This window comes from Mauremys mutica, chromosome 12 (genome assembly GCF_020497125.1).
Source record: "Mauremys mutica isolate MM-2020 ecotype Southern chromosome 12, ASM2049712v1, whole genome shotgun sequence".
Lineage (NCBI taxonomy): Eukaryota > Metazoa > Chordata > Testudines > Geoemydidae > Mauremys > Mauremys mutica.
The window spans coordinates 32,785,330-32,811,597 of record NC_059083.1 but is presented as its reverse complement, the minus strand read 5'-3'; the positions used below and the strand labels follow the sequence as shown (position 1 = coordinate 32,811,597).

Sequence of the window (26,268 nt, the reverse complement as noted above, 5' to 3'; positions counted from 1 at the left end):
ATGACGGGGAAGGTTCCCTTGTTCTCCCCCGGCTCCACAGTGAGCTCCGCTCTGCCCGGCTACGTCGCTCTCTGCGTCACTCTACAGGTTCACAGGCTGGTGTCAGGTAGGAGCTGCGGCCTCCTCGCTGGGTTTGCTTCTGTTGCTATTGCTTCTCATCACCGTCCATCTCACATCACTGCCTTGTCTTGTAAACCACGTCTGCTCAACCTACCTACAACCAGCAACATGGAGAAATCACAGGCTACACCTGGGTCCCCACTGACGATAGTTACTATCTATACACCATCTTGTCAGGCCTAGACACTACATCCACCCTACTGCTCTGGCTGATTTCTGGCAGCTTCTAAAACACAGAACACAGTGAGCACCACTACAGGGCTCGCAAACTATTTAAAAGGACACTACCCAATCCTATACACTGCACTGACCAATCATATACGTCACAAATCAGGTTCTTCAGCCACAAAGGAGTCCTGAATCCTAGACTCTCCAGTTTAGATGTAACAACCCACAAGTCATTCATGCTGCACTAGGCACCTCTGACTAGGGCTCAGAGCTAGACCTCATCTCACAGTGAGGAGGTGAGGATATTTGCTGGCTTCTTCCTTCTGTGCCTTAAGTGAACCCCTTATATTGTCCCACCCATCCCTGGGGCTGGCTCCACAGCTACTTGGGCATTTTGGTTCCCCCTGCTGCGGTTTCCATCCTGTTAATTTAACCAGCTCTCTCTGTCTCTCCAAATGCTGAGTCTCTGCACCGAGACCCCCACATCCTGTGCACTTCCACAGTGACTGGTTCTCAGTTTCCTGCACTTTTCTATCTGCCACCTCCCCTCTCTCCATTATCTGACCTCTGACTTTACCTTTAAAGCCATTGTCAGCATAGTGATGGTCTGTTTTCATATCTTTACACCTTGTCAGCCTTAACACCACCCCTACTGCAGATGAGGAGGCCCCTGTGCTGGAGCAGCACGAAAAGGCCTTGGTGTATCAGAGAACCAGGCCCCCAGTACCATTGTCCCCAGGGTGTCCATGAGAAGTTAGAGCTTTATTCAGAGATACTAGGGACAGTGTATAACACTCACATGTGAACTCTGTGTGACAGATATTGCAGCCACGTGCAGCATTTTGGGGATATCAAATTCACTTTATGAATGTTCTGTTTATTTGTGTCCCCTTTATCAATGGTATCTGTACATGTTATATGTATCTTTGTGGGCTCGGGATTGTAATCTATGCCATGGGGGGGGGGGTTACCCCATCTCCTTCAGAATTTGCAAAACATGGGGGGTAATTACTTGTGGGACAGGTAACAGCTCCAGAGAAGTACCACCCCTCGGGAGAGTTGCATAAACTGGGTTAGACCAGGTCTCAGAAGCCCAAGAGAACAAAGATTTTTGGTTTAAAAGCTGGATTTGAACTGACCAGAGGCCCAAGATCTTGGGCTACAAAGTGACATGACCTGTTAACCAAGGAGGTGACCTTAAGAGAAAGGTTTGAAAGACTTTGAACCCTACCAGGGAGTCCCATGTGCCAGATGAGAATCCTTTGGGATAAATGTAACATGTGTTCAGACCTTTTATTGGTTTATGCTCCGTCAAGCTTTTGTCTTTAAATGGTCTTTCACTTCTAACACAGGGCACTCTCTTACTGTGTGTCTTACTGCTGAATTAATGCCAAACCCCAGCCCCTCGTCAATTTAATTTCCTTTTTTCATTGTACATTTCACAGCACAATTCACAGTGACTGGACCTGACCATCCAATCACAGCCTCCTTAGGGGGTGAGGCCGTCCTGCCTTGCCACCTCTCCCCCAGGATGAGTGCTGAGAACATGGAGCTGAGATGGTTCCGATCCCAGTTCTCTGCAATCGTGCACCTGTACCGTGATGGGCAGGATCAGTACGGACAGCAGATGCCGAAATATCAAGGAAGAACTGAGCTCTTGAAAGACGACATCACCAATGGGAGTGTTTCCCTGAGAATACACGATATCCGACCCTCCGATGATGGACGGTATAAGTGTTTTTTTAAATCCAGCGTGTCTTATGAAGAAGCTTTATTAGAACTGCAGGTGGCAGGTCAGTAACTTGTTCTGACGTTTAACGTCTTCAACAGGGTAATAAGTGGAGTCAGAAGGTTCATTGTGAGATTACACAATTTTTTTCAGTATAGTGGGTCAGCAGCTCTGCTCTGGATAAGGTTGATTCTAGTTTGCTGTTTAATATCCGTTTTTTATAAGTTCTCTAAAACCCATACTCAGATTGTCTTGAAAATTGCTGTGACTCATTGGTCTCTGGGGTGGGGCTAGTGGCCCAAATTTGAGGGCATTGGAGCAAGGGGTTAATGAGACACACTAACACCCTTACACAGTCAAGTGACATTGACATGTTATGGTTATTACAATTATATTGTGCACACAAGGGGAAACAATGGCTGATCCTCCCCAAACTGATGCCATCAGATGGGATTGATCTCAGCTCGTGTCTGGCCCCTTCAGGGTAACAGTGGTTGATACACAAGACCCTGTAGTCCAGTGCTTGGTCTAAGAGTTGGAAAATTGAGAAATTCCCCGCCTCCAGGACAGGTAGAGGCAGGAGGCCTGACCCCTGAAGTTGCTGTCAGAGAGACCAGCAAGGGGACACAGGTGCAGCTAGTTCTGTAATGAGGACATGAGGTTTAGGCCAGGTGTAGTGAACACCTGGTCTACATTCAAACACTGAGCCTACTCCACACAGACCACCCCGAACTTGCAAAATATTATTGCCTCGTCACCCTTGCCCTGTGGGTGAGGATTTTTTCTGGGACGTTGCCTTCACTTACCCCTCACCAAGCGCTGGTGATCACTGGCATATCTGACACCAGGCTGCTGACAATCCCCACGGCAAGGAGTCTGTGCCCTGCTACTGACAGAGCCTGCACCACTAAGTTCTGAAATGAGTCATGATTGATCCCTCAAGATACACCTGCACCTCTCCTAATGTCACTGTGACAGCTCTGCCAATAAGCTCCAAATAATCCCTCCACTGGTCATTACAGCTACAACGAGCATAGTGGATGCAGCTTTAGGGCATGCAACCAATTTCCAGTGGTTGTTGCCAGCTCCAAAGGGGCAGAGTTAAGGTTGTTTGGGTGTTTACCTTCCCGATGGATTTCCTAGTTTTAGAGGTCTGAATATTGCTGAACTCAGAGTTCTGGAAGTGCATGAGATAGTACAGAGTAAAGGTTGCCTGGAGGTAACTAAGGCTACATCTACACTACAGCCGGGATCGACAGAGTGGAGATCGATGCAACGGCAGTCGATTTAGCGGGTCTAGTGAAGACACTCCAAATCGACCGCAGATCACTCTCCAGTCAACTCATGTACTCTACCCCCGATGAGAAGAGTAAGGTAAGTCAATGGGAGACTGAATAATAGTAAATATTATTCACGTAGCTGGAGTTGCGTACCTGAGGTCGACTTACTACGATAGTATAGACCTACCCTAAGTTTTTTGTCAGTGAATGGACATGAGGAAGGATTATGGGAAGGTGCCATTGTTTGTGCTGTGTTCCACTGATTTGAATTGCAGCATGTATCTGCCTGCAGTGCAGCTGCATTCCCTGTTTTCAGTGTAGCTGTACTGACCAGTGGAGAGAGTAGTAGGAACAGGGTCTCAGAGCTGTCACTGTGATATTGAAGAGCAGGAGATAATATCATCAGGCAGCCTGAATTCTGTGCTAGCGAAGGTTTTGTCAGTGAATTTTCTAGTTGTGTTGTTTTTTTTAACAGAAAGGGAAATGTTGTTGTAGGAGCTAGTGGCCATTTACATGGTTGTAGTTTTCACCTAGGTTTGCAGTTGCTACACGACTGTGCCTAAGTAATAACCAAAAGTATAGTATAGTGCTTTTCCATTAGTAGACCTGAAAGAACTTTACATCATTATCCCCATTTTACAGATGGGAAACTGAGGCACAGAGGAGCGAAGCGAGTTGCCCAAGGTCATCCAGCAGCTCAGTGGCAGAGCAAGGAATAGTCCCACTCCTGGGAACTCTCTATTAGGCCACTTAGTTGCTCCGTGGTTGCCCATTGCCCCTCCTGCCTGTACCTTCTGTGATAGTGCAGTGGGGATAACAATCGTGCTTTGCAGTGTTTGCAGTGGGTAGCTGGTAACAGGGCTGGTGAGAGAAATCTCATCCCAGGTCCCTGCCCCAACACCTGGACAGTTTTATTACCCAGCAGCTACTTTAAGCATTTGAGAGGAGACTGGTGTGTCTGTTTCCTTCTCCACCATCCCCCACAACATGTAGCTCCCCTCTGCCCTGCGTTTCTGGGTGCCCACATCACAGGCAGCAGCTTACTGATTGGCCACACACTCCCTCGGTTATGTAGCCTGAGCTGCACACTGAGCTGGGCTCCTCACCCCAACTACCAGACCTAGCTGGGCCCCTGCCCCTGGTCCAGCCAGACTTCCCCAGGACCCCAGCCATGTTACAGGCCCACCCAATCCAACTCCCCCTCCCCCACACACTCTGGCAACCCCACACAGGGGCGATGTGTATTTTAACTATTCATTTCCTGTGTTTCAGGTTTTACATTTTCACCACATTCAGCCCCCACCCCACTCCCCCATGATCACAGATTACATGAGGGGGTTAGATACCCCAAGAGTGACAGGGTCTCCCAGATCCCAGGACATACAGTGGGAAGAAAAAGGAATTCAGAGCCTTGTAAAAGGGTAGGGCTCCCCAGATCAGGAAAGGGGAGAATTTGGGTCTGACAGGACTCCCTGCCCCTAAACCCACAACTTTTACTGTCACCCCTCACAATATCAAATCCCTCCCATCCCCCTCCTTTCCCTTACCTGAGGGGGCTCCAACCCTTTTTTCCTCCCCTTCCACCCATTCTAATTTATCCTCCGCCCCATAATACCCACATGTCTTGCTGCAGACCCAACCCGTTCCCATCTCCTCCTCCATCCCCATCACTCCTCCCAGCGAGTGTTTGCAGTGTAATTTCTTTTCTTTTCAAATATAGTTTCAGCACCTTCTGAATTATCTCCTGGATACCGATTACATCACAAAAAGGAAAAACAAAATCAAAACAAAAAACCCACCCACCTCGAAATAGGCCTTGTCTACATTGCCAACTTTTGTTGACAAAAGTTACACTGACAGTCAAAAAGGGCTATAATAATGTAGCCCTTCTGCCAGCTGGAGTGGGCAGCAAGAAGGGCTGGGTTCAATATCCAGGGGGTTCCTTTTCGACAATATAAACAAAACCGGCTTGAGCCCCCACCCAGTAATGTGGGAAAATTTCACTCTACCCTCTGGGCGTTTCTAAGAGGCAATTCTTCCCCTCTCGCAAGCACAGAGTCTGAGATAGAAATAGTTTCTTTAATAAAAGTAACCTAGCATTAATCTGAGAAAACAGCACAAGCGATATTCATTAACTCAAAAGCATGAGCAAGACACTCTCCGCAGAGTGTGCTGGGCAGTGTCCTTTGCTTCAGGTTCTTGAGTCCAACAACCAAGTTCTTGTAGTGCGCCCCTCGTTTAACACACCACTCACAGTTGTTGTGCCTGGTCAGCACAGACCCAGAGTTCATAAGTACATCTGTGTGCATGCTGCTCCTGCCATGAGCGGAGTGGTGGTGGGGGAAATGCACCCGCAGGCCACCTGGCTGCTGCTCCTACCAGCCGACCCCACCGGCCTCCTTCCTGCTGGTCCCACCGGCTGCCTGCTCACTGCTCCCATTGGCCGCCCCTGCCGACCACCTGCCCACTGCTCCTGTTGGCCAACTGCTCCCTGCTCCCACCTGCCCACTACTCCTGTCAGCTGCCTGCTCACTGCTCCCACTGGCTGCCTGCTCACTGCTCCTGCTTGCCACCCCCACTGGGTCGCTGCTCCCACTGGCCGGATTAAGATCATTCAGATTAAGATCATTTTATTTCCATTTAGCTCATCAGTAAAAGTGTGATCTGGGGCAGAAGGCAATACCTTAACCCTGCATTTCTTTGTTATCTAATGTCTGTGTTTTGTGGGTGTGTTTCCTGGCTCTCAGAGGAGTCCAGTTTTCTGCTGCCAACTTCTGTGCTCTGGAAGGGTACAAGGCACAGCTGAGGCAACCTGAACTGCCCAGTAACAAAGTTTTTTGGTAGTGAATTAATTTAATGTTTGTCTATACCAGGGGCGGGCAAACTTTTTGGCCTGACGGCTGCATCGGGTTTCAGAAATTGTATGGAGGACCAGTTAGGGGAGGCTGTGCCTCCCCAAACAGCCAGACGTGGCCCAGCTCTGCCCCCTCCTGCTTCTCGCCCCCTGAGACTCCTGCCCCATCCAACACCCCCTGTTCCCTGATGGCCCCCCTGGAACTCCTGCCCTATCCACCCCCCCCAGCTCTCTGTCCCCTGACCACCCACAGACCTCCCATCCCTAACTGACCCCCGCCACCCCATCGAACCCCTCCTCTCCTTCCTAACTGCCCCTGCTGGGATAAAGGTAATAATATACCAATCTCTTAGAGCTGGAAAGGACCTTGAAAGGTCATCAAGTCCAGCCCCCTGCCTTCACTAGCAGGACCAATTTTTTTGCCCCCGATCCCTAAGTGGCCCCCTCAAGGATTGAACTCACAAGCTTGGGTTTAGCAGGTCAATGCTCAAACCACTGAGCTATCCCTGCTCCAGCCAACTCCCCTCTTCCCTGCCCTCTGATCACCCCGGCCCCTGACCACTACCTCTGAATTCCCCTGCCCTCTATCCAACCCACCTCCCTCGCTCCCTGCCCCCTTACCGCGCTGCCTGGAGCACTGGTGGCTGGCGGCGCAGCAGCCACCAGGCACTGTGCCGCCCAGCTGGAGCCAGCCATGCACCACGCAGCACAGAGCACCAGGTCAGGCTGCGGCTCTGCAGCGGCGCTGCCCCAGGAGCTCACAGCACCTCTGCCCAGAGCATTGCACCCGCGGTGCAGTGAGCTGAGGCTGCAGGGGAGAGGGAATAGCGGGGGAGGGGCCAGGGGCTAGTCTCCTGGGCCAGGAGCTCAGAGGCCAGGCAGAATGGTCCCATGGTGCCCTCCTCTGGTCTATACATACACATGAACTGGTTACAATGAAGTAGTGCAAAACCCTATATGGACACTCTTAAATGGTTTGGAAATGGCTTATATTAATTAAAAGCTTGAGTCGATTCCTTCTTGATATAAGAATGTCACACAGGGGTTTGCACTGGTTTAAAAAAAACACTTTAACGAAACTGGAGCAAGTTTCTGCATAGAACAGCTCTGACATTAAGATTAATTCTATCAGATTGGAATCTGGCCAGTTTAACTAATCAACCATATCCATGGACTCACATTCAATTCTCAGTTTAATAGGAAATGGCTTTTGATAATGGTGTAATAAAACTTTTGGTTCATTACTGAGCACTGTAGGATTGTCACAAGTTCATTTATTTCTTCTGTAGGTTTGGGCTCTGCTCCTGCCATCTCTGTGGAGGGACATCAGGATGGAGGGATCCGGGTGGTGTGTCGATCAGCCGGATGGTACCCAGAGCCCAAGGCTCAGTGGAGAGATCTCCAGGGGCACCTCTTACCATCAGCCTCTGAAAAAATATCCCAAGAGGCCAATGGCCTGTTTCAAACAGAGATTGCCATTGTTATAACTGAAGAGTCCAATCAGAAAGTGTTCTGCTGTGTCAGGAACCCACGACTCAACCAGGAGAAAGAGTCAGCGATTTCCATAGCAGGTCAGTACCCATTTGTGCTGCACATGGATAGATTGAGATGCTGCAGACATGAGCAGAGAGTATTTATCATTGTGTCTCCTGTTTATTGGCCTGAACCTTCTATGTGCTGAGCACGTCTTGTAAAGTCCCGAGCAACCTCAGTTCTCTTTGGATATGTCTACACTGCAATTCAAAACCCGCTGGTGACCCAGGCCAGCTTGCTCAGGCTAAGGGCCTCAGGCTAGGGGCCTGTTAAATTGTGGTATAGATGTCTGAGCTTGGGCTGCACCAGGCCTGCACAACTCGTAAAGCAGCGAGGGCCATATTACTCCAAAGAAGACAACTGAAGGTCGAAACCCCCCAGCCTCACTGAACCCCACCCCAGTGACGCTGAAACACATACACACTCCAGCACTGCCCAGCCCCCCGGAAACACAACCCAACCCCCCCACTCTTGGCCCCACCATCACACCCCTCTTCTCCCCCTAACCCCCCGCTGGCTTGCTGCATCCCTCCTAGTCAGTCCCCCACCCACCACTCATCTCCTCCTTCCCCTGCCAGAAACCCCCATGCCCGCCCCTAGAACCTCTGCTGGCTCACTGCTCGCCTCTTTGCCCACCTGCTTGCCTCCGACTTACCACTCGCCCCCTCCCCCAGTATAAAGCCTCATTCAAAGACCCAGGGGTGACTATATTACTGCACACAGCAGTCAATCAATGCAATTGCAGATAAATCTCTGCATTGTGCGTTTTTGTATAACTTTTATATGACTTTGTATTGAACCTTGGTAATATGTTATAGGGGGCCCCTAAGGTAGGATAATTAAGGTAAAAGAAAAATGTCTTTTTGCCTGAAGTAGAATAAGATTTTCCCCCAACTTTGTAATCAGTTGCCCTCTTGAATGAATGAGGTGTGACTGAGGAAGGCGTGGAAGGCAGCACCTCCAGACAGCTGCAACCCTTGGAGAGGGGCTGGGAGCCAGACCAAGGACAATCACCCTTGTCAAGTGGGCAGACTAGAGATGAGCAGACACACTGACAGCCTCGGGGTTAGAAGCCAGCACCTTCCTTTGGGAACACCCTCTCTGCAGCATTGGGATAGCCCGCAGCCCAGAGAAAAACAGCAAAAAGGACCAGTTTTTATGAGAGACAAGATCAGTGGAACAGGTCAGCCACCAACTCACCGCTTGCCTCCTCAGCCCCCCTCCCTCTCCCCCGCTGCCGGCTCACCGGCCCCCCTGCCACTGCCTGCCCACTCGCCTCCTCAGCCCCCCTCCCCTGCCGCCAACTCACTTGCCTGCCCACCGCTGGCCTCTTATCTTCTGCTGCTGCCCCTGCCCCCTGCCGCTGGCTTGTCCTCACTCCCCAGCCTGCCACTGGCCTCTTCACCATCCCGCCCACCAGGCAGCCAGCCGGCCCGGCAGCCATTGGCTTGTCGTCCCCCCCCCCCTCCCCAACACTTGGCTACTGACCCCGTGGGCCGCACAGTGAGCCCAAGCGGGCCACATGCAGCCCGCGGGCCATATGTTGTGCAGGCCTGGGCTGGACCCTGCTACATGCACTAAAAATTCCATGCTGTGCTTTGATCTACCCCACTTTAAAACGGGAACAGATCAAAGTGCACCAGGGAACTTTTAGTGCAGTGCAGCAGGGTGCACACAGCCAGTTAGAGCACAGCAGGCCAGTGCACAGTGGATTTACACCCCAGCCTGCCGCGCACTAACTGTGCCTATAGACGAGCCACCGTAGAGCAAGGTGGGTGAGTTGTGCCTGCTGCCTTAGGGAGACGCCTCCCTCTCTGTTCTGGGGTTCTTGTGTATTCAGATTCTGGATTCTAAGAAAAAAAGTCATGATACACTGCAGCCTTCCAGCAGGAGTATTTATGCTTGTATCTCACTTTGTGTGTGTGTGTGCGCACGCCGTGAACATCACAGTTCTCTGTGGGGGTGGGGGAGAGAATTCTCCTTTGTTCTCAATGAGAGTTTTGGGTGCTAAATATTTATGAAAATCTGGGTAATAAAGTCATGTTTCTTGACTAGCACAAGAGAGCCCTGAATATGGCCTGAGCGTTGCTATGTAGATTACATCTGAAAATACCAGCAATAAAAGTTCAGGCCCCAAATATGCAGAAACAAAATCTTACCTAAGAGCACCTTAATTTTTAGAAAAAAAGGTTGTGATTTTATATGTTATTATCTACCAAATAACTTGGTTACTATCGAATGAATATTTCATCACTATAATAGTAAGATCATTGTATTTGTAAAGCACTACTTGTCTGAGGTCTCATAGTGCTGCACTGCTGGTTAGTCTATGATATGCCCAGTATTACCTGACTGTTCACAGCACACACGGAGAGTTAGAAACAAAACATAAATACTGTTCCTGAAAGGCTGCCATGTCACACTGCTTTATTTCTAAGAATCCAGAACTCTAACATGCAACAGCCAAATACAGAGAGAGACAAAGCAGGCTGCTCCCTAAGGCAGAGAGGCAGAGCCAAACCCACCCTGCTCTAGGCTGGCTCTTTGCAGACTGACTGCAGAGGACCCAGATGTACGCTCCCTACAGAGCCCCTTAGCCTGCAAGCAGGACCAGGAATCCCCTCAGGATTTCAAGTGTCAGCTTGTAATTTTTACATGGTTTTCAGTACACTGCACTAATCACTTAGCAAGAACCCTCTAGACAGCCATTGCTCCAAGGCCCAGGGAAGAGGACACTGGGGGAATTTTTACTCTGAATCTCCAGGCTCAGTTTTGTTTTTATTAAAATCCTGCATTAACATATTTTGAGCCCGATTCTTTCACGTGGCTGAACCCCAGTGAGCACAGGGGTGTCAGGAGGCTCCTCACAACTCTCTGATTCTGAGGGCCAATCTGCACTGGCTGCAGCCTTGGGATCACTTAGAGCAGCCTAGGGAGTGCCTGAACTTACACCAGTGGGGGATGGTGTAGCATAATGGAGCTGCACCCTACCTCCTCCCTACCCTCAACACCCCCCTCCCATTAATTAACCATGTTCAGTAACCAGGCTAAAGCTTGGGTTTTGATTGGCTTAATAATAAAGCACAAGGCAGCCACATCTCCCTGTGTATTACCCTGTGAGACTCTTAACTAGTCACAGCATCACCACTGTCACTGTGTCCTGCCTTCATTCTGTGCGTGTTTGCTCCCAAGTCAATGGCACTTTCTCTTGCAGAGCTGTTTTTCCCTAGGGTCAATCCCTGGATGGTGGCTCTGGGTGTGATCCTGTCTCTCCTGGCTGTTCTCATTGGCCTGGCCAGTTACTGCTTCTGGAGGCAACACAGAGCGAAAGGTGAAGTAACAAAATGGGGGAAATTGGTGTGAGAGAGAGAGAGAGAGAGAAACAAAACCAAAAGTAAAGATACAGGGATTAAGGGATTAAGGGGCTTTAATTCTGTGTTTGGAGAAGTTTCAGGCAATGGAAGCTGGGCTGAGGGTGAAGAGGAAGCTGAATAAATTATGATCATGTTTGAACCAAGAAGTGTCAAGTGGTTTCACCCATTCAGATCTCACTCAGGAATCCCAATCAAATGTGATTCTGAACTGTTCCCTGGGGATCAGCCTGGCTCAGTTTGAAACACCTTGTGAGGCTCAGGTTGCTGGGCTTGGAGCGCCGACATATGTAACTTGGCTGCTCACAGGAAAACCAGGATGCAAAGCCGGGCAGGGGGAACTTATGACCCAATTCTGCCCTTCAGTCTGTGCATGAACCCCCCACCTCCCATCTCCCCATGCAGGTGAGTAGGAGCTGTGGATGGGCAGAGTAGTGGATGTGCAAATGGAAAGGTTCGCAGTTACCTTATCTACACTAAGGGTATGTCTACACTGCCCACGTTACAGCATGGCCGCGGTAGATGTGCAGTTGAACAAGCATCTGATGGTGTGGCTGATGTGATTAGGTCCTATGATGATGTGCCTTGACTAGATATGTGGACAGAGTTGTCAATGGGCTTTGTTGCAAGGATAGGTTCCTGGGTTAGTGTTTTTGTTGTGTGGTGTGTAGTTGCTGGTGAGTATTTGCTTCAGGTTGGGGGGCTGTCTATAAGCAAGGACTGGCCTGTGTCCCAAGATCTGCGAGAGTGTGGATCATGCTTCAGGATAGGTTGTAGATCCTTGATGATGCACTGGAGAGGTTTTAGTTGGGGGCTATAGGTGACGGCTAGTGGAGTTCTGTTACTTTCTTTGTTGGGCTTGTCCTGTAGTAGGTGACTTCTGGGTACCCTTCTGGCTCTGTCAACCTGTTTCTTCATTTCACCAGGTGGGTATTGTAGTTGTAAGAATGTTTGATAGAGATCCTGTAGGTGTGTGTCTCTGTCTGAGGGATTGGAGCAAATGCGGTTGTATCTTAGAGCTTGGCTGTAGACAATGGATCATGTGGTGTGGTCTGGATGAAAGCTGGATGCATGTAGGTAAGTATAGCAGTCAGTAGGTTTCCGGTATAGGCTGGTGTTTATGTGACCATCGCTTATTAGCACTGTAGTGTCCAGGAAGTGGATCTTTTGTGTGGACTGGTCAAGGCTGGGGTTGATTGTGGGGTGGAAATTGTTGAAATCCTGGTGGAATTCCTCAAGCGCCTCCTTCCCATGGTTCCAGATGACGAGGACGTCATCAAACTAGATGTCAGTAAACTAGAGATTGCCGAGCAGGGGAGACATTTGGAATGAAGCCAAAGGGAGGCTGGGACTCAATGTAAAGATCATCACAGCTGGGGATTCCCTCCCTCTGCACACCCCTAGGGGCTGGGGGGGGGGGCGCGATGGAGGAGTGATGTCACTTTCCCTGCCTGGTCTGTGTAAGGAGAGGGCAGGAGAGCAACAGCTCCTGATGTCTCGCCTCTGTGAGTTTGCTCTGCTCCCCCGACAGCCAGGAGCAGTTTCTGATATTACATAAACTAAGCCAGAAAAACTCACTCTTCTTACGGAATGTGTGTGTTGCCATGGAGCTATACACCGGTGTAACAAAAGCGGTTTAAATGGCCACTTTACCTTGTACCTGTGTAACTTTCCCATGCAGATAAGCCCTGCATTACTGCGGGGGTTGATTTGGCATCCAGAGCACCCAAGATCAGAAGGATACAGTGCAGGGCTTAAAGTTGCCTGAGCCCTCACATGCTCCTGGGCTGCAGGGTCTGAGCACAGAATCTCACCCTGAGAGTTTAGGTCACGGAGCATAATTATGTGGCAAATCTTTAACAAGAGGGTAGCACATTTTGTTGATTACATAGGCCCAGTAGTAATCCTGGCTGGGCTCCTCCCCATCTCATAGAATCATAGAATCTCAGGGTTGGAAGGGACCTCAGGAGGTCATCTAGTCCAACCCCCTGCTCAAAGCAGGACCAATCCCCAACTAAATCATCCCAGCCAGGGCTTTGTCAAGCCTGACCTTAAAAACCTCTAAGGAAGGAGATTCCACCACCTCCCTAGGTAACCCATTCCAGTGCTTCACCACCCTACTAGTGAAAAAGTTTTTCCTAATGTCCAACCTAGACCTCACCCTCTGCAACTTGAGACCATTACTCCTTGTTCTGTCATCTTCTACCACTGAGAACAGTCTAGATCCATCCTCTTTGGAACCCCCTTTCAGGTAGTTGAAAGCAGCTATCAAATCCCCCCTCATTCTTCTCTTCTGCAGACTAAACAATCCCAGTTCCCTCAGTCTCTCCTCATAAGTCATGTGCTCCAGCCCCCTAATCATTTTTGTTGCCCTCCGCTGGACTCTCTCCAATTTATCCACATCCTTCTTGTAGTGTGGGGCCCAAAACTGGACATAGTACTCCAAATGAGGCCTCACCAGTGCTGAGTAGAGGGGAATGATCACATCCCTTGATCTGCTGGAAATGCCCCTACTTATACAACCCAAAATGCCATTAGCCTTCTTGGCAACAAGGGCACACTGTTGACTCATATTCAGCTTTTCGTCCACCGTAACCCCTAGGTCCTTTTCTGCAGAACTGCTGCCCAGCCATTCGGTCCCTAGTCTGTAGCAGTGCATGGGATTCTTCCGTCCTAAGTGCAGGACTCTGCACTTGTCCTTGTTGAACCTCATCATATTTCTTTTGGCCTAATCCTCTAATTTGTCTAGGTCCCTCTGTATCCTATCCCTACCCTCCAGCATATCAACCACTCCTCCCAGTTTAGTGTCATCTGCAAACTTGCTAAGGGTGCAGTCCACACCATCCTCCAGATCGTTAATGAAGATATTGAATAAAATCGGCCCCAGCACTGACCCTTGGGGCACTCCACTTGATACCAGCTGCCAACTAGACATGGAACCATTGATCACTACCCGTTGAGTCCGACCATCTAGCCAGTTTTCTATCCATCTTACCGTCCGTTCATCCAGCCCATACTTCTTTAACTTGCTGGCAAGAATACTGTGGGAGACTGCATCAAAAGCTTTGCTAAAGTCCAGAAATAGCACATCCACTGCTTTCCCCCTCATCCACAGAGCTGGTTATCTCATCATAGAAGGCAATTAGGTTAGTCAGGCATGACTTGCCCTTGGTGAATCCATGCTGACTGTTCCTGATCACTTTCCCCTCCTTTAAGTGGTTCAGGATTGATTCCTTGAGGACCTGTTCCATGATTTTTCCAGGGACTGAGGTGAGACTGACTGGCCTGTAGTTCCCTGGATCTTCCTTCTTCCCTTTTTTAAAGATGGGCACTACATTAGCTTTTTTCCAGTCATCTGGGACCTCCCCCGATCGCCATGATTTTTCAAAGATAATGGCCAATGGCTCTGCAATCTCATCGGCCAACTCCTTTAGCACCCTCAGATGCAGCGCATCCGGCCCCATGGACTTGTGCTCGTCCAGCTTTCCTAAATAGCCCCGAACTACTTCTTTCTCCACAGAGAGCTGGTCACCTCCTCCCCATACCGTGCTGCAGAGTGCAGCTGTCTGGGAGCTGACCTTGTCTGTGAAGACAGAGGCAAAAAAAGCATTGAGTACACTAGCTTTCTCCACATCCTCTGTCACTAGGTTCCCTCCCTCATTCAGCAAGGGGCCCACACTTTCCTTGACTTTCTTCCTGTTGCTAACATACCTAAAGAAACCCTTCTTGTTACTCCTAACATCTCCGGCTAGCTGCAACTCCAAGTGTGATTTGGCCTTCCTAATTTCACACCTGCATGCCTGAGCAATACTTTTATACTCCTCCCTGGTTATTTGTCCAATCTTCCACTTCTTGTAAGCTGTTTTTTTGTGTTTAAGATGAGCAAGGATTTCACTGTTAAGCCAAGCTGGTCGCCTGCCATATTTACTTTTCTTCCTACACATCGGGATGGTTTGTTCCTGCAACCTCAATAAGGTTTCTTTAAAATACAGCCAGCTTTCCTCGACTCCTTTCCCCGTCATGTTATTCTCCCAGGGGACCTTGCCCATCAGTTCCCTGAGGGAGTCAAAGTCTGCTTTTCTGAAGTCCAGGGTCTCTGTTCTACTGCTTTCCTTTTTTTCTTGTGTCAGGATCCTGAACTCGACCATCTCATGGTCACTGCCTCCCAGGTTCCCATCCACTATTGCTTCCTCTACTATTTCTTCCCTGTTTGTGAGCAGCAGGTCAAGAAGAGCTTTTCCCCTAGTTGGTTCCTCCAGCACTTGCACCAGGAAATTGTCCCCTACACTTTCCAGAAACTTCCTGGATTGTCTGTGCACTGCTGTATTGCTCTCCCAGCAGATATCGGGGTGATTAAAGTCACCCATGAGAACCAGGGCCTGTGATCTAGCAACTTCTGTTAGTTGCTGGAAGAAAGCCTCGTCCACCTCATCCCCCTGGTCTGGTGGTCTGTAGCAGACTCCCACCACGACATTACCCTTGTTGTTCATACTTCTAAATTTAATCCAGAGACACTCAGGTTTTTCTGCAGTTTCATACTGGAGCTCTGAGCAGTCATACTGCTCTCTTACATACAACACAACTCCCCCACCTTTTCTGCCCTGCCTGTCCTTCCTGAACAGTTTATATCCATCCATGACAGTACTCCAATCATGTGAGTTATCCCACCAAGTCTCTGTTATTCCAATTACATCATAATTCCCTGATTGTGCCAGGACTTCTAGTTCTCCCTGCTTGTTCCCCAGGCTTCTTGCATTTGTGTATAGGCACTTAACATAACTCGCTGATTGTCCTGCTTTCTCGGTCTGAGACAGGAGTCCTCCCCTCTTGCAGTCTCCTGCTTGTGCTTCCTCCCGGTATCCCACTTCCCCACTTACCTCGGGGCTTTGGTCTCCTTCCCCCGGTGAACCTAGTTTAAAGCCCTCCTCACTAGGTTAGCCAGCCTGCTTGCAAAGATGCTCTTCCCTCTCTTTGTGAGGTGAAGCCTGTCTCTACCAAGTAATCTTTCTTCTTGGAAGACCATCCCATTGTCAAAGAATCCAAACCCTTCTCTCCTACACCATCTGCGTAGCCATCCGTTGATTTCCACGATTCGACGGTCTCTACCCTGGCCTTTTCCTGCCACAGGAGGATAGACGAGAACACCACTTGCACCTCAAACTCCTTTATCCTTCTTCCCAGAGCCATGTAGTCTGCAGTGATATGCTCAAGGTCATTCTTGGCAGTATCATTGGTGCCCACGTGGAGAAGCAGGAAGGGGTAGCGATCCGAGGGCTTGATGAGTCTCGGCAGTCTCTCCGTCACATCGTGAATCCTAGCCCCTGGCAAGCAGCACACCTCTCGGTTTTCCCGGTCAGGGCGGCAGATAGATGACTCAGTCCCCCTGAGGAGAGAGTCCCCGACCACCACCACCCTCCTCCTCCTCCTGGGAGTGGTGGTCGTGGAACCCCCATCCCTAGGACGGCGCATCTCATGCCTTCCAATCAGTGGAGTCTCCTTCTGCTCTGTTACCTCAGAGGTATCATCCACTCCACTCTCTGCACTAGTACCTGCGGAGAGAACACGAAAACGGTTGCTCACCTGTATCTGTGTTACTGGTACATGGACGTTTCGGGTACTCTTTCCTCTTCTGGAAGTCACATGCCGCCAATTATCCTCACTGGCCTTCTGTCCCCGCTGCGTAGCCTGCTCTGAATCTTCAGAACATTGTCCTCGCTGAAGGGTCTCCATCCCCCTTCAACTGGGTCCCTCTTCTCCCCACTCTGGCCATAACCTTATCGAGCTTGGTGAAAAGCAGAAAACTGGAAAAATCAATTTTCACTAAAATCAGGCTTTTCTGATTGTTACCCATATCAATAGCGTTCAGACCAGGGCAGGGATGAGAATGGCCTGGCTGGACTCCGGGGGTGAGGAGACCAGCTGGGTGTCTGGCTGACACTGGGGCAAGAAGCGCAGCTGGGGAGCGGATGACTGGAGTGTAATGAGGAGCCTGTTAACCTCACCCACAGCTTAAACCCTAACCCTGAAGTCACTGCCTCATCCTGTATCTTGAGGGATCAAACGGTGATTTTAGTGGAAATCTGGCTTTTAAAGTTCTCTGGTTTTCACCAAAATCAGAAGGTTTCTGCCCACTGAAGCCTAGAACATGCCCTGAAAAGCTGGAGCTGATGGAATGTGTTTTTCAAAAGTTATCCCACTACAGACAGACAGAAACGCCACCGAGTTCAGTGTGGGGCCTCCCTTCACTCAGCCAGAAGGTAAAGGAGAGAGCCGTTTACTCACTGTTTTAACTGCACTAGGCCTTGTGTCCCCAGTATAATGCTCGCAATGGGAATAGTTAGGCCGAGCGCCTCTGTGTGTGTTCTACTTTCTACCAGTAGAAAAATGACTCCTATGAACTTGCAGTACTTTCAGATAAATCTTCTACCTTGTAACACATCTCTCCTGCTATTCACTTACAGCGGCGCATTGTGCAGAGAAAGGTGAGTCCCTTTGTTCATTGCAATGGGTAAGGGAGGGGGAATCTCAAACTTTACAAGTTCCGTAGACACCCCCAGAGCAGGTATTCAGAGCTCTCACTATGAACTGAGAGTCAGTTGGGTTTGTGTGGTATGGGATCTTGTTGAATAGCCTCCTTTTTCTTTTATCACATGTTTACTCGTTTTGCTTTGCTTTGCTTTTAGAGAAACTGCAGGGTGAACTCAGTAAGTTGCCTTTTATTCCTAATATAAACCTTGCTACAAAATTGTATCGTATTCGGAGTGTCTGTGTTCAGGGGAGGTGTCATCTCTCTGTCTGTGTTTGGTTTCAGAGTGGAGAAGAGCCCTACTAAATGCAGGTAAATAAATTTGTGTTTTTGCTAATAGATAGTTATCATACAGAAATATATTTTCTCTTATCATAAACTTCGTTAGAGATTGTTTTCTATTCAGCAAGTCTGTGTTCAGGGCAGTTCTCATCTCTCTCTATTTGCTTGATTTCAGGTTGGGAAAAAGCCCGACAATATGCAGGTAACTGTGCTTTAAGCTCCGCTGAAATGAGATCTGTCAAAACCCCACCAGCCCCTGAGAGCTCTCTGCTCCTTTGCTTTGGAAAAATGCTGAGTAATGAGAGACTATTTCCCCTCCACTTCACCTTCCCAATATAGTATCTGGGTCGTGCCTGATAGACATTATCTCACCTAACCTTAATAGGCATTAAACTGCTCAAATCTCCCCTCCCAACAGCAGGGTTTTCATGCTCATACAGGCCTTTAACCTGCAATTTCCTTCTACAATACTCTGAAGGGCTAAGAGCTGTTCAGCGTCTCCATGGATTGGGCTGAGGCAGGCCCTGTCCCCAGTGCAGAGGCAGATGTTTTTATAACCAGACTGCGAAACTCACGGACACAAGTAAAACAAACTGTGCCCACACAGCAGCTTTCCTGTCTCTCAGCTGTGGCTGAGCTGTGTTTTACATTCACACCCAGTCTGCTGCCTGACCTCTATGTGCACTGGTGCATGCTGGGGGAGACTGGGCAGCGCCAGCAGAGGTTAGCAAGCCCAGGGGACATGCACACACATAGCAGCACCAGTAGCCATGGGGTCAATGAATTCTGGGGTATCCTACCACACAGAGCTGGGAGGCAGTGGGGCGCTCTGGCCACCATCTCCTCAGGGAAGCCAAGGCCTGAACAGGCCGCAGGGACGGTTCCTCCCCAGGGAGAGGTTCCAGCAGGTGTCAGGGCTGAGCCATGTTGGCAGGACAGTGCGGGGGCTCACAAGGCTCTTGTGATGTCTTCGTATCCTCGATACACAGAGCTCCAGCAGCTGGGGTGTAAACCCCACTCGTACCCCCAGCACTGAACTCACTGACACTTCCCCAAGGCTCCTCTCCTCCTGGGGTTGGGGAGTGAGTAAGGGGCACTGGAAGATGGGGGCCAGGGGGCCATGGCCCCATCACTTTTACCAATGGGAGGGCTGTTCCCTTCCACTTTTTACAAGCTGTAAAATGGGGGGGGGGATGGAGAGGAGTGACCAGGGGGTCAGGGTGTTGGAGTGAGGGCGGGGGCTCGGGTCGAGGAGAAGGAGCGGTGTGAGAGTGGCGGTTCAGAGAGAAGGGGTGGTGCGGAGGCAGGAGCTTGGGAAGAAGGGCCGGCATAATAGGGTGGGTCCACGCTTTCAGCACCGGTGACCCCTCTACTTTTAGGGAGCTTCCATCACTCCAGGGGAGAGCACCATCCCGGATCCTGATCCACAGGCACATCTGTATTTGCCGGGTGCACAGAGCTCTCTGTGTGGAGACTCTTTCATGCTCACCCAGGAACCTGTGCTGGGAGGCCCCACTGCCCTGGAGGCTGAGGGCTCTCACTCCCCTGCCCTGGGGGTGAAGGGAGGGGCCCTGGGGCTGCTGTTCCCCATCCCAGGAAGGGCGTGAAGGGGATGTGGACACAGACAATGTCCCCTCTTGCACTGTGAGGGGCAGACCTGGCTCCACCCTGGGCTTCAGAGCCCAAGCTCCAGCCAGAACCTGAAAATCTATGCGGCTATTTTTAGTGCCAAAAAGGGAGCCCTGTAAGCCTGAATCTGTCCACCCTGTTCCAAGACTCGCTGCTGCAGGCTGTGTAGAAGGACCCAAAGTGTCTCCAGAGTCTGGGTGTGAATGTTCCCAGCGTGTCTGACCCAGGGCTGGTTAATGGGAGCGAGGGGGGTGGTTGGCACAGTCGTTAGATGGAGACACCTGAACCCCCTGGGGCTCTGAGATGGTCTCTGTGACTGTTATCCGCTCTGGGAGATGCCCAGGTACAGCTGCAGAGGGTCTGTGCTACTATCAGGGTCCAGGGGACAAATGGCTCTGGGCAGAGAGTTCAGGCTGGAGCCGAGTCTCCATTTTCAGCCTGATTTGTGGGGGTGAGATCAGGGGCCCAGGGGGCATTTGTCTGCAAAGGGCAAATTAACCAGCAGCTCTGGAGTTTTTCATAGCTGATGTCCTGAGCCTGGCCTGCCTGTACCTGCGTTTCTGGGGATGTTGACAGTCTCTCATTGCAAGTCACTGGGATTGGGGCTCCTAAGTTGCTCAGACAGGTTTGCAGTGGAGCTGGGTGAAATGTTTTGGACAAATAGTTTATTTGCTGCAAAATTATATTTTGGGTCAACAGAAACTATTCGTGACTCCATGTCGGGTTTGCTGACTAGTTTCAATTAAGAGAAAAAGGTGCCGCCGCTTCCCTTGTAGCCTTTAGCCCAGTGGCTGGGCCCTCAGCTGGGAGCCCCAGGTTCAATCCCCCTGTGTGATGCCATGAGAGCTCGAACCGCTGGGCTCCGGGTGTCTGATGACGTCCCCCTGTGTCTAAACACTGCCATGGGCACTGGGCCAGAGCGTGGGAGTGAGAATGACTCTGCAGCCCAGTGGGTCAGGCCCCCACCTGGGAGCCCGGAGTCCAGCTCCCCTGCTCCAGTGACCCTGTAATTATTGATCCATAGCCCCAGTGAGGGGAGGGGTTACGGCCCCTGGCACAGCAGTGTCTCAGCCATGTCTGCCGGGGTTTCCTTGCACTGATGTAGCTGCACCGGTGCAAACCCCTAGTGCAGAAGCGCTTTGCAGGTGTGAACTGGGACTTGTCCCCAGTGCAGTTTCTCCCAGATGGAGGGAGCAGTAAGTGGGGAAATACCCCCTCCCCACTGCCCTGACCTCATTAGCAACATCCCATCAGTGCGCATTTATACCCGCCCCCCCGAATATTCCACTGTAATGCCCCCCAAGTGAGCCCAATCCAGACAACTGCCCCCATGGGGGTGGGGCTCAGCCTGGTAAGGGGAGGGGGCTGTGAGGTTTTCTTGGCTGGAAGGTGGCGCCCATGGGGCCTGCCAGCATGGAGTGTCCCTGCTGCTCCCTCTGGGGCAGGGCTGCACCCCCAGTGTGTGTGGGGACAGCACTGACCTGCTCTGAGCAAGAAACCAACCACACATGGCCCGAAAGCAACAGAGATTCCCTGGGGCCTGCCTCTCCCTCCCGCCTCTCTGGCTCCCGCCCCTCCCTTACCCTTCCCCCACCCCTGTGAGGGACCCTGGACCCTGCATCTGTTCAGACCCCTCACCAACATCCCTCCCGCTCTTCTCACTCCCTTTCTGCTCCCCTGGGCCCCTGCCCCTCTACTCCCACTTTGCCTCCCTGGCACATGCCCCTGCCCTCCACCCATCTCTGCCCTGCTAGAACAGCCCATCCCTTCTCCCCCTGCCCTCCTGGCATCTGCCCCTCTCCCCCAAACATCCTCTGCACCCTGGAGCCCTCCCATCATTTCACACCCCCACTATATCCTGGCATCCACGTCTCCCCTTTCCCTCCTCTGTGCCATGTCTCCCACCCGACCCCTCACCCTCCTCTGCTGTCCTGACTTTCGCCCTTCTTACTCCCCTCAGCCCTCCTGACACCTGCCCCTCTCCTCACCCTCTCTGGCCCCTGGCACCCGCCCCTTCCCTCGTCCCCCTGTGCCCACCCCTCCTCTAGCCCCACTCTGACCCCGGCACCTGCCTCTCCCCAATGCCCTCCCCTAACACCTCCCTCTGCCCACCTGCCCTGCCTCTCACCCCTCTCTGCTCCCTGGTGCTTCTCCCTCCCCTCCTCTGCCCTCCCTGTGCCTGCCCTTCTGCTCAACCCCCTCAGTCCCCTGGCACCTGCCCTTCCCCTCCCCCTGCACCCTCCTGCTGCCTGCCCCTTCCCTCGTCCTGCCCCCCAACACCTGACCCTCCCCTTGTCCCCTTCCTTCCTGATGCCCAGCCCCTCACCACCCTCTGCCCCACTGACCCTGCTCTCCTCTCGCCCCTCTGCCACCATCACCCATGCCACCTTCTCCTTATTTCTCACTCCTCCCCTCCCCTCCCCCTCTGGCTCCGTGACACCTGCACCCCTCACCACCCCTCCAGTCCCCTGGTGCCAGCTCCTCCTCTGCCCCATGTCCCAGCTCTACCCTGGCCCTATCTGCCTCCCTGGTGCCTGCTGTTTCCTTTGGCCCCTCTGCCTGCCTGGTGCAAGTCCCTTCCCTCGCTCCCCTGGTCTCAGCCCTTCCCCTCCCCTCATCATTGGCACTGCCCCTCCCCTCACCCTCTTCTAACCTCTGGGCCCCACCCTCCCTTCATCCTTCCTCTGTCCCCCTGGTGCCCACATCTCCCTTCACCCCCGCTGCCCCCCCTAGGGCCTGCCCTTCTCCACACCCCTCTCTCTGCCCCCCTTCTGCTCACCTGCTCCCTCACCCCCCATTCTGCCCCTTTGGCACCAATGCCTGTTCATTCACTCCCCACCATGGTTCCACCTCCCCACTCCTCATCATCTCACCCCCTGGCAGCTCACCCGCCCCTTGATTTCCCCTGCCCCATTGGAGCTCCCCCATTCCCTCACCCCCTCTGCTCCCTGGTGCCTGCCCCTTCCCTTGCTTCTCTGTGCCCCCTGGGGTCCATCCCCTTCTTCTGCCATGGTGCCCACCACTCCCCCAACCCTCTGCAGCCCCCTGGAATCCTTCCCTTCACACCCCTGTCCTCCTGGTGCCCCTCCCTTCCCTTATTACCCCATTGCCTTGGTGCCTGCCCCACCCCTGTGTCCCTCCTTCCCCCTCCTGCTCCTGTCACCTCCCCTTCCCCTTTCCTCTCCCAGCATCAGTCTGTCACCTCCCCTCCCCCGCCTCCCCTGACACCTTCCCACCCCTCCCCCGCTCCTCCTGCCCCTTCCCTGCTCTTTGTCTTCTCACAGGCAGAGGGGCCCTGACTCCCCTCAGCCAACAACCCCCCCCCCCCAGTGATTAACGGGGATGCAGGTTAATTTCCCTTTGATCTCAGTGACCAGCCCCTGCCCCCGGCCCTGATTCTGTGACTCTCTCCCCAGTGGACGTGACTCTGGATCCAGACACGGCTCATCCCTGGCTCGTTGTGTCTGAGGATCGGAAACGTGTGAGAGATGGAGACACATGCCAGGATCTGCCCGACAACCCTGAGAGATTTGATTATTGTGTCTTTGTCCTGGGCGCTGAGGGGTTCGCTGGCGGGAGGCGTTACTGGGAGGTGGAGGTGGGAGACAATATGAGATGGGACCTGGGGGTTTGTAGGGAATCTGTGAGCAGGAAGGGGAAGATCAGACTCTCACCTGGGAATGGATACTGGGTCATACGGCTGAGGCATGGGGGATACAAGGCCCGCACCTCCCCCTCGACCTCCCTCCCTGTGAGTGTCAGGCCCAGCCAGGTGGGGATTTTCCTGGACTATGAGGCGGGCGAGGTCTCATTTTACAATGTGACTGACAGGTCCCATCTCTTCACTTTCACTGACACCTTCTCCGGGAAGCTCCGCCCTTTCTTCTATCCTGGTCTCAACGCTGGGGGTAAAAACACGGCTCCCCTGATAATCTGCACGGTTCCAGCTCAGGCCGGAGGGAATCTCGGTCCCTGACAGTGACCCCGCAGCACAGACTGGCCCCTCCCAGCCCTGCTGCTCTTCCCGACCCCCTGTGGTGGGGGCCAGTTACTGCAGCAACTGGACTTTCTGTGCTGACTGGACGCTGCCAGTTTCCCTTTTTAACTGGAGGTTCCAGTCAACCAGACACCTGGGAACCCCCAGCCCCCACCTTCCCCGTCCCCTGCCCCAGGGGTAGCAGATGGTGGGGGATGGGGTCATTCTCTCTGGTCAGAATTTTCTACCCCTGGGAAATCTCAATGTAAAATATGAAAGGATAAAGATTATTTTAATTTAGAAAATATTATTGTAACAAGGTGTAAATACAAGAATATTTTAATTTACATTTCAACAGTATCTCAAAAACAAGCATATAAATCTATTTCTGGAAATGGAATTATTTACTTTTTTTAATCTTTCCCTCAAATCTATAGTGAAGTTTAACTTCTCTAAGTAACGTCATAACATTAGGGATCTATTATTGACCATCTGACCAGGACAGTAATAGTGATAATGAAATGCTAAGGGAAATTAGAGAGGCTATCAAAATTAAGAACCCAATAATAGTGGAGGATTTCAATTATCCCCATTGTCAGAGAAAAACTCAGTTCTCGCTTTTCGTTTGGGTGCAGCAAAATCAAATACTTTATTCTTTCTCTAGTAATTACAATAGAGGGAGGGAGTGCCCTAGGACACAGGTCTCCCCAGTCCCGGACAGGTCTCTCAACTGGTAAACAATTACAGCAGCATTTATACCTTTGTTACAGACAACAACTAGCAATAATACAGACAATAATGAGCAACAACTGCATTTTGTTTATACATAAGCCATCCTGCTATCTTATTTTTCTCACTCCTAGAAGACACCAGTCTGCATATTTGGTTATCAGTTACAAGGTCGTAATAACTTTTTACACAGTTTTTTTCCTCTCGCCTCACACTATCCTTGCTTCTACAAGTCTCACGTCATTAGGGTTACAGCTGGCCTAACTCTTGCTAACTGACTGACATGCATTAAAATCCCCTTCAAATCCTTGTTAATTCTTTCCCTGCTTCCACACCATATTGACTGGGAACATTTCACTTCAGGACGAAATGCAGAGATAAAATTTCTTGATACTTTAAATAACTGCTTCATGGAGCAGCTGGTACGGGAACCCACAAGGGGAGAGGCGACTCTAGATTTAATCCTGAGTGGAGCGCAGGAGCTGGTCCAAGAGGTAACTATAGCAGGACCGCTTGGAAATAGTGACCATAATACAATAGCATTCAACATCCCTGTGGTGGGAAGAACACCTCACAGCCCAGCACTGTGGCATTTAATTTCAAAAAGGGGAACTATACAAAAATGAGGGGGTTAGTTAAACAAAAGTTAAAAGGTACAGTGACTAAAGTGAAATCCCTGCAAGCTGCATGGGCCCTTTTTAAAGACACCATAATAGAGGCCCAACTTCAATGTATACCCCAAATTAAGAAAAACAGTAAAAGAACTAAAAAAGAGCCACCGTGGCTTAACAACCATGTAAAAGAAGCAGTGAGAGATAAAAAGACTTCCTTTAAAAAGTGGAAGTCAAATCCTAGTGAGGCAAATAGAAAGGAGCACAAACACTGCCAACTTAAGTGCAAGAGTGTAATAAGAAAAGCCAAAGAGGAGTTTGAAGAACGGCTAGCCAAAAACTCCAAAGGTAATAACAAAATGTTTTTTAAGTACATCAGAAGCAGGAAGCCTGCTAAACAACCAGTGGGGCCCCTTGACAATCAAAATACAAAAGGAGCGCTTAAAGATGATAAAGTCATTGCGGAGAAACTAAATGGATTCTTTGCTTCAGTCTTCACGGCTGAGGATATTAGGGAGATTCCCAAACCTGAGCTGGCTTTTGTAGGTGACAAATCTGAGGAACTGTCACAGATTGAAGTGTCACTAGAGGAGGTTTTGGAATTAATTGATAAACTCAACATTAACAAGTCACTGGGACCAGATGGCATTCACCCAAGAGTTCTGAAAGAACTCAAATGTGAAGTTGCGGAACTATTAACTAAGGTTTGTAACCTGTCCTTTAAATCGGCTTCGGTACCCAATGACTGGAAGTTAGCTAATGTAACGCCAATATTTAAAAAGGGCTCTAGAGGTGATCCTGGCAATTACAGACCGGTAAGTCTAACGTCGGTACTGGGCAAATTAGTTGAAACAATAGTTAAGAATAAAATTGTCAGACACATAGAAAAACATAAACTGTTGAGCAGTAGTCAACATGGTTTCTGTAAAGGGAAATCGTGTCTTACTAATCTATTAGAGTTCTTTGAAGGGGTCAACAAACATGTGGACAAGGGGGATCCAGTGGACATAGTGTATTTAGCTTTCCAGAAAGCCTTTGACAAGGTCCCTCACCAAAGGCGCTTACGTAAATTAAGCTGTCATGGGATAAAAGGGAAGGTCCTTTCACGGATTGAGAACTGGTTAAAAGACAGGGAACAAAGGGTAGGAATTAATGGTAAATTCTCAGAATGGAGAGGGGTAACTAGTGGTGTTCCCCAAGGGTCAGTCCTAGGACCAATCCTATTCAATTTATTCATAAATGATCTGGAGAAAGGGGTAAACAGTGAGGTGGCAAAGTCTGCAGATGATACTAAACTGCTCAAGATAGTTAATACCAAAGCAGATTGTGAAGAACTTCAAAAAGATCTCACAAAACTAAGTGATTGGGCAACAAAATGGCAAATGAAATTTAATGTGGATAAATGTAAAGTAATGCATATTGGAAAAAATAACCCCAACTATACATACAATATGATGGGG

The 26,268-nt window shown here is 50.6% G+C and overlaps 1 protein-coding gene across 1 annotated transcript; it reads left to right on the top strand.

Annotated features, from left to right (window-relative positions):
• Nucleotides 1–23,584, top strand: LOC123346490 (butyrophilin subfamily 1 member A1-like). The gene is made up of 8 exons (XM_044983921.1): nt 1–106; nt 1,734–2,081; nt 7,441–7,722; nt 10,899–11,015; nt 17,739–17,759; nt 17,867–17,893; nt 18,039–18,065; nt 22,909–23,584. The coding sequence occupies exons 1-8, from the start codon at nt 1–3 to the stop codon at nt 23,466–23,468; spliced, it is 1,488 nt and encodes a 495-aa protein (XP_044839856.1). The 3' UTR covers nt 23,469–23,584.
• The last annotated feature ends 2,684 nt before the right edge of the window (nt 23,585–26,268 follow it).

Coding starts and splice junctions, on each gene's coding strand:
- LOC123346490 (XM_044983921.1), top strand. CDS start 1: ATGACGGGGAAGGTTCCCTTGTTCTCCCCCGGCTCCACAGTGAGCTCC. Junction 107..1,733: donor GGTTCACAGGCTGGTGTCAG/GTAGGAGCTGCG, acceptor TACATTTCACAG/CACAATTCACAGTGACTGGA. Junction 7,723..10,898: donor GTCAGCGATTTCCATAGCAG/GTCAGTACCCAT, acceptor TTTCTCTTGCAG/AGCTGTTTTTCCCTAGGGTC.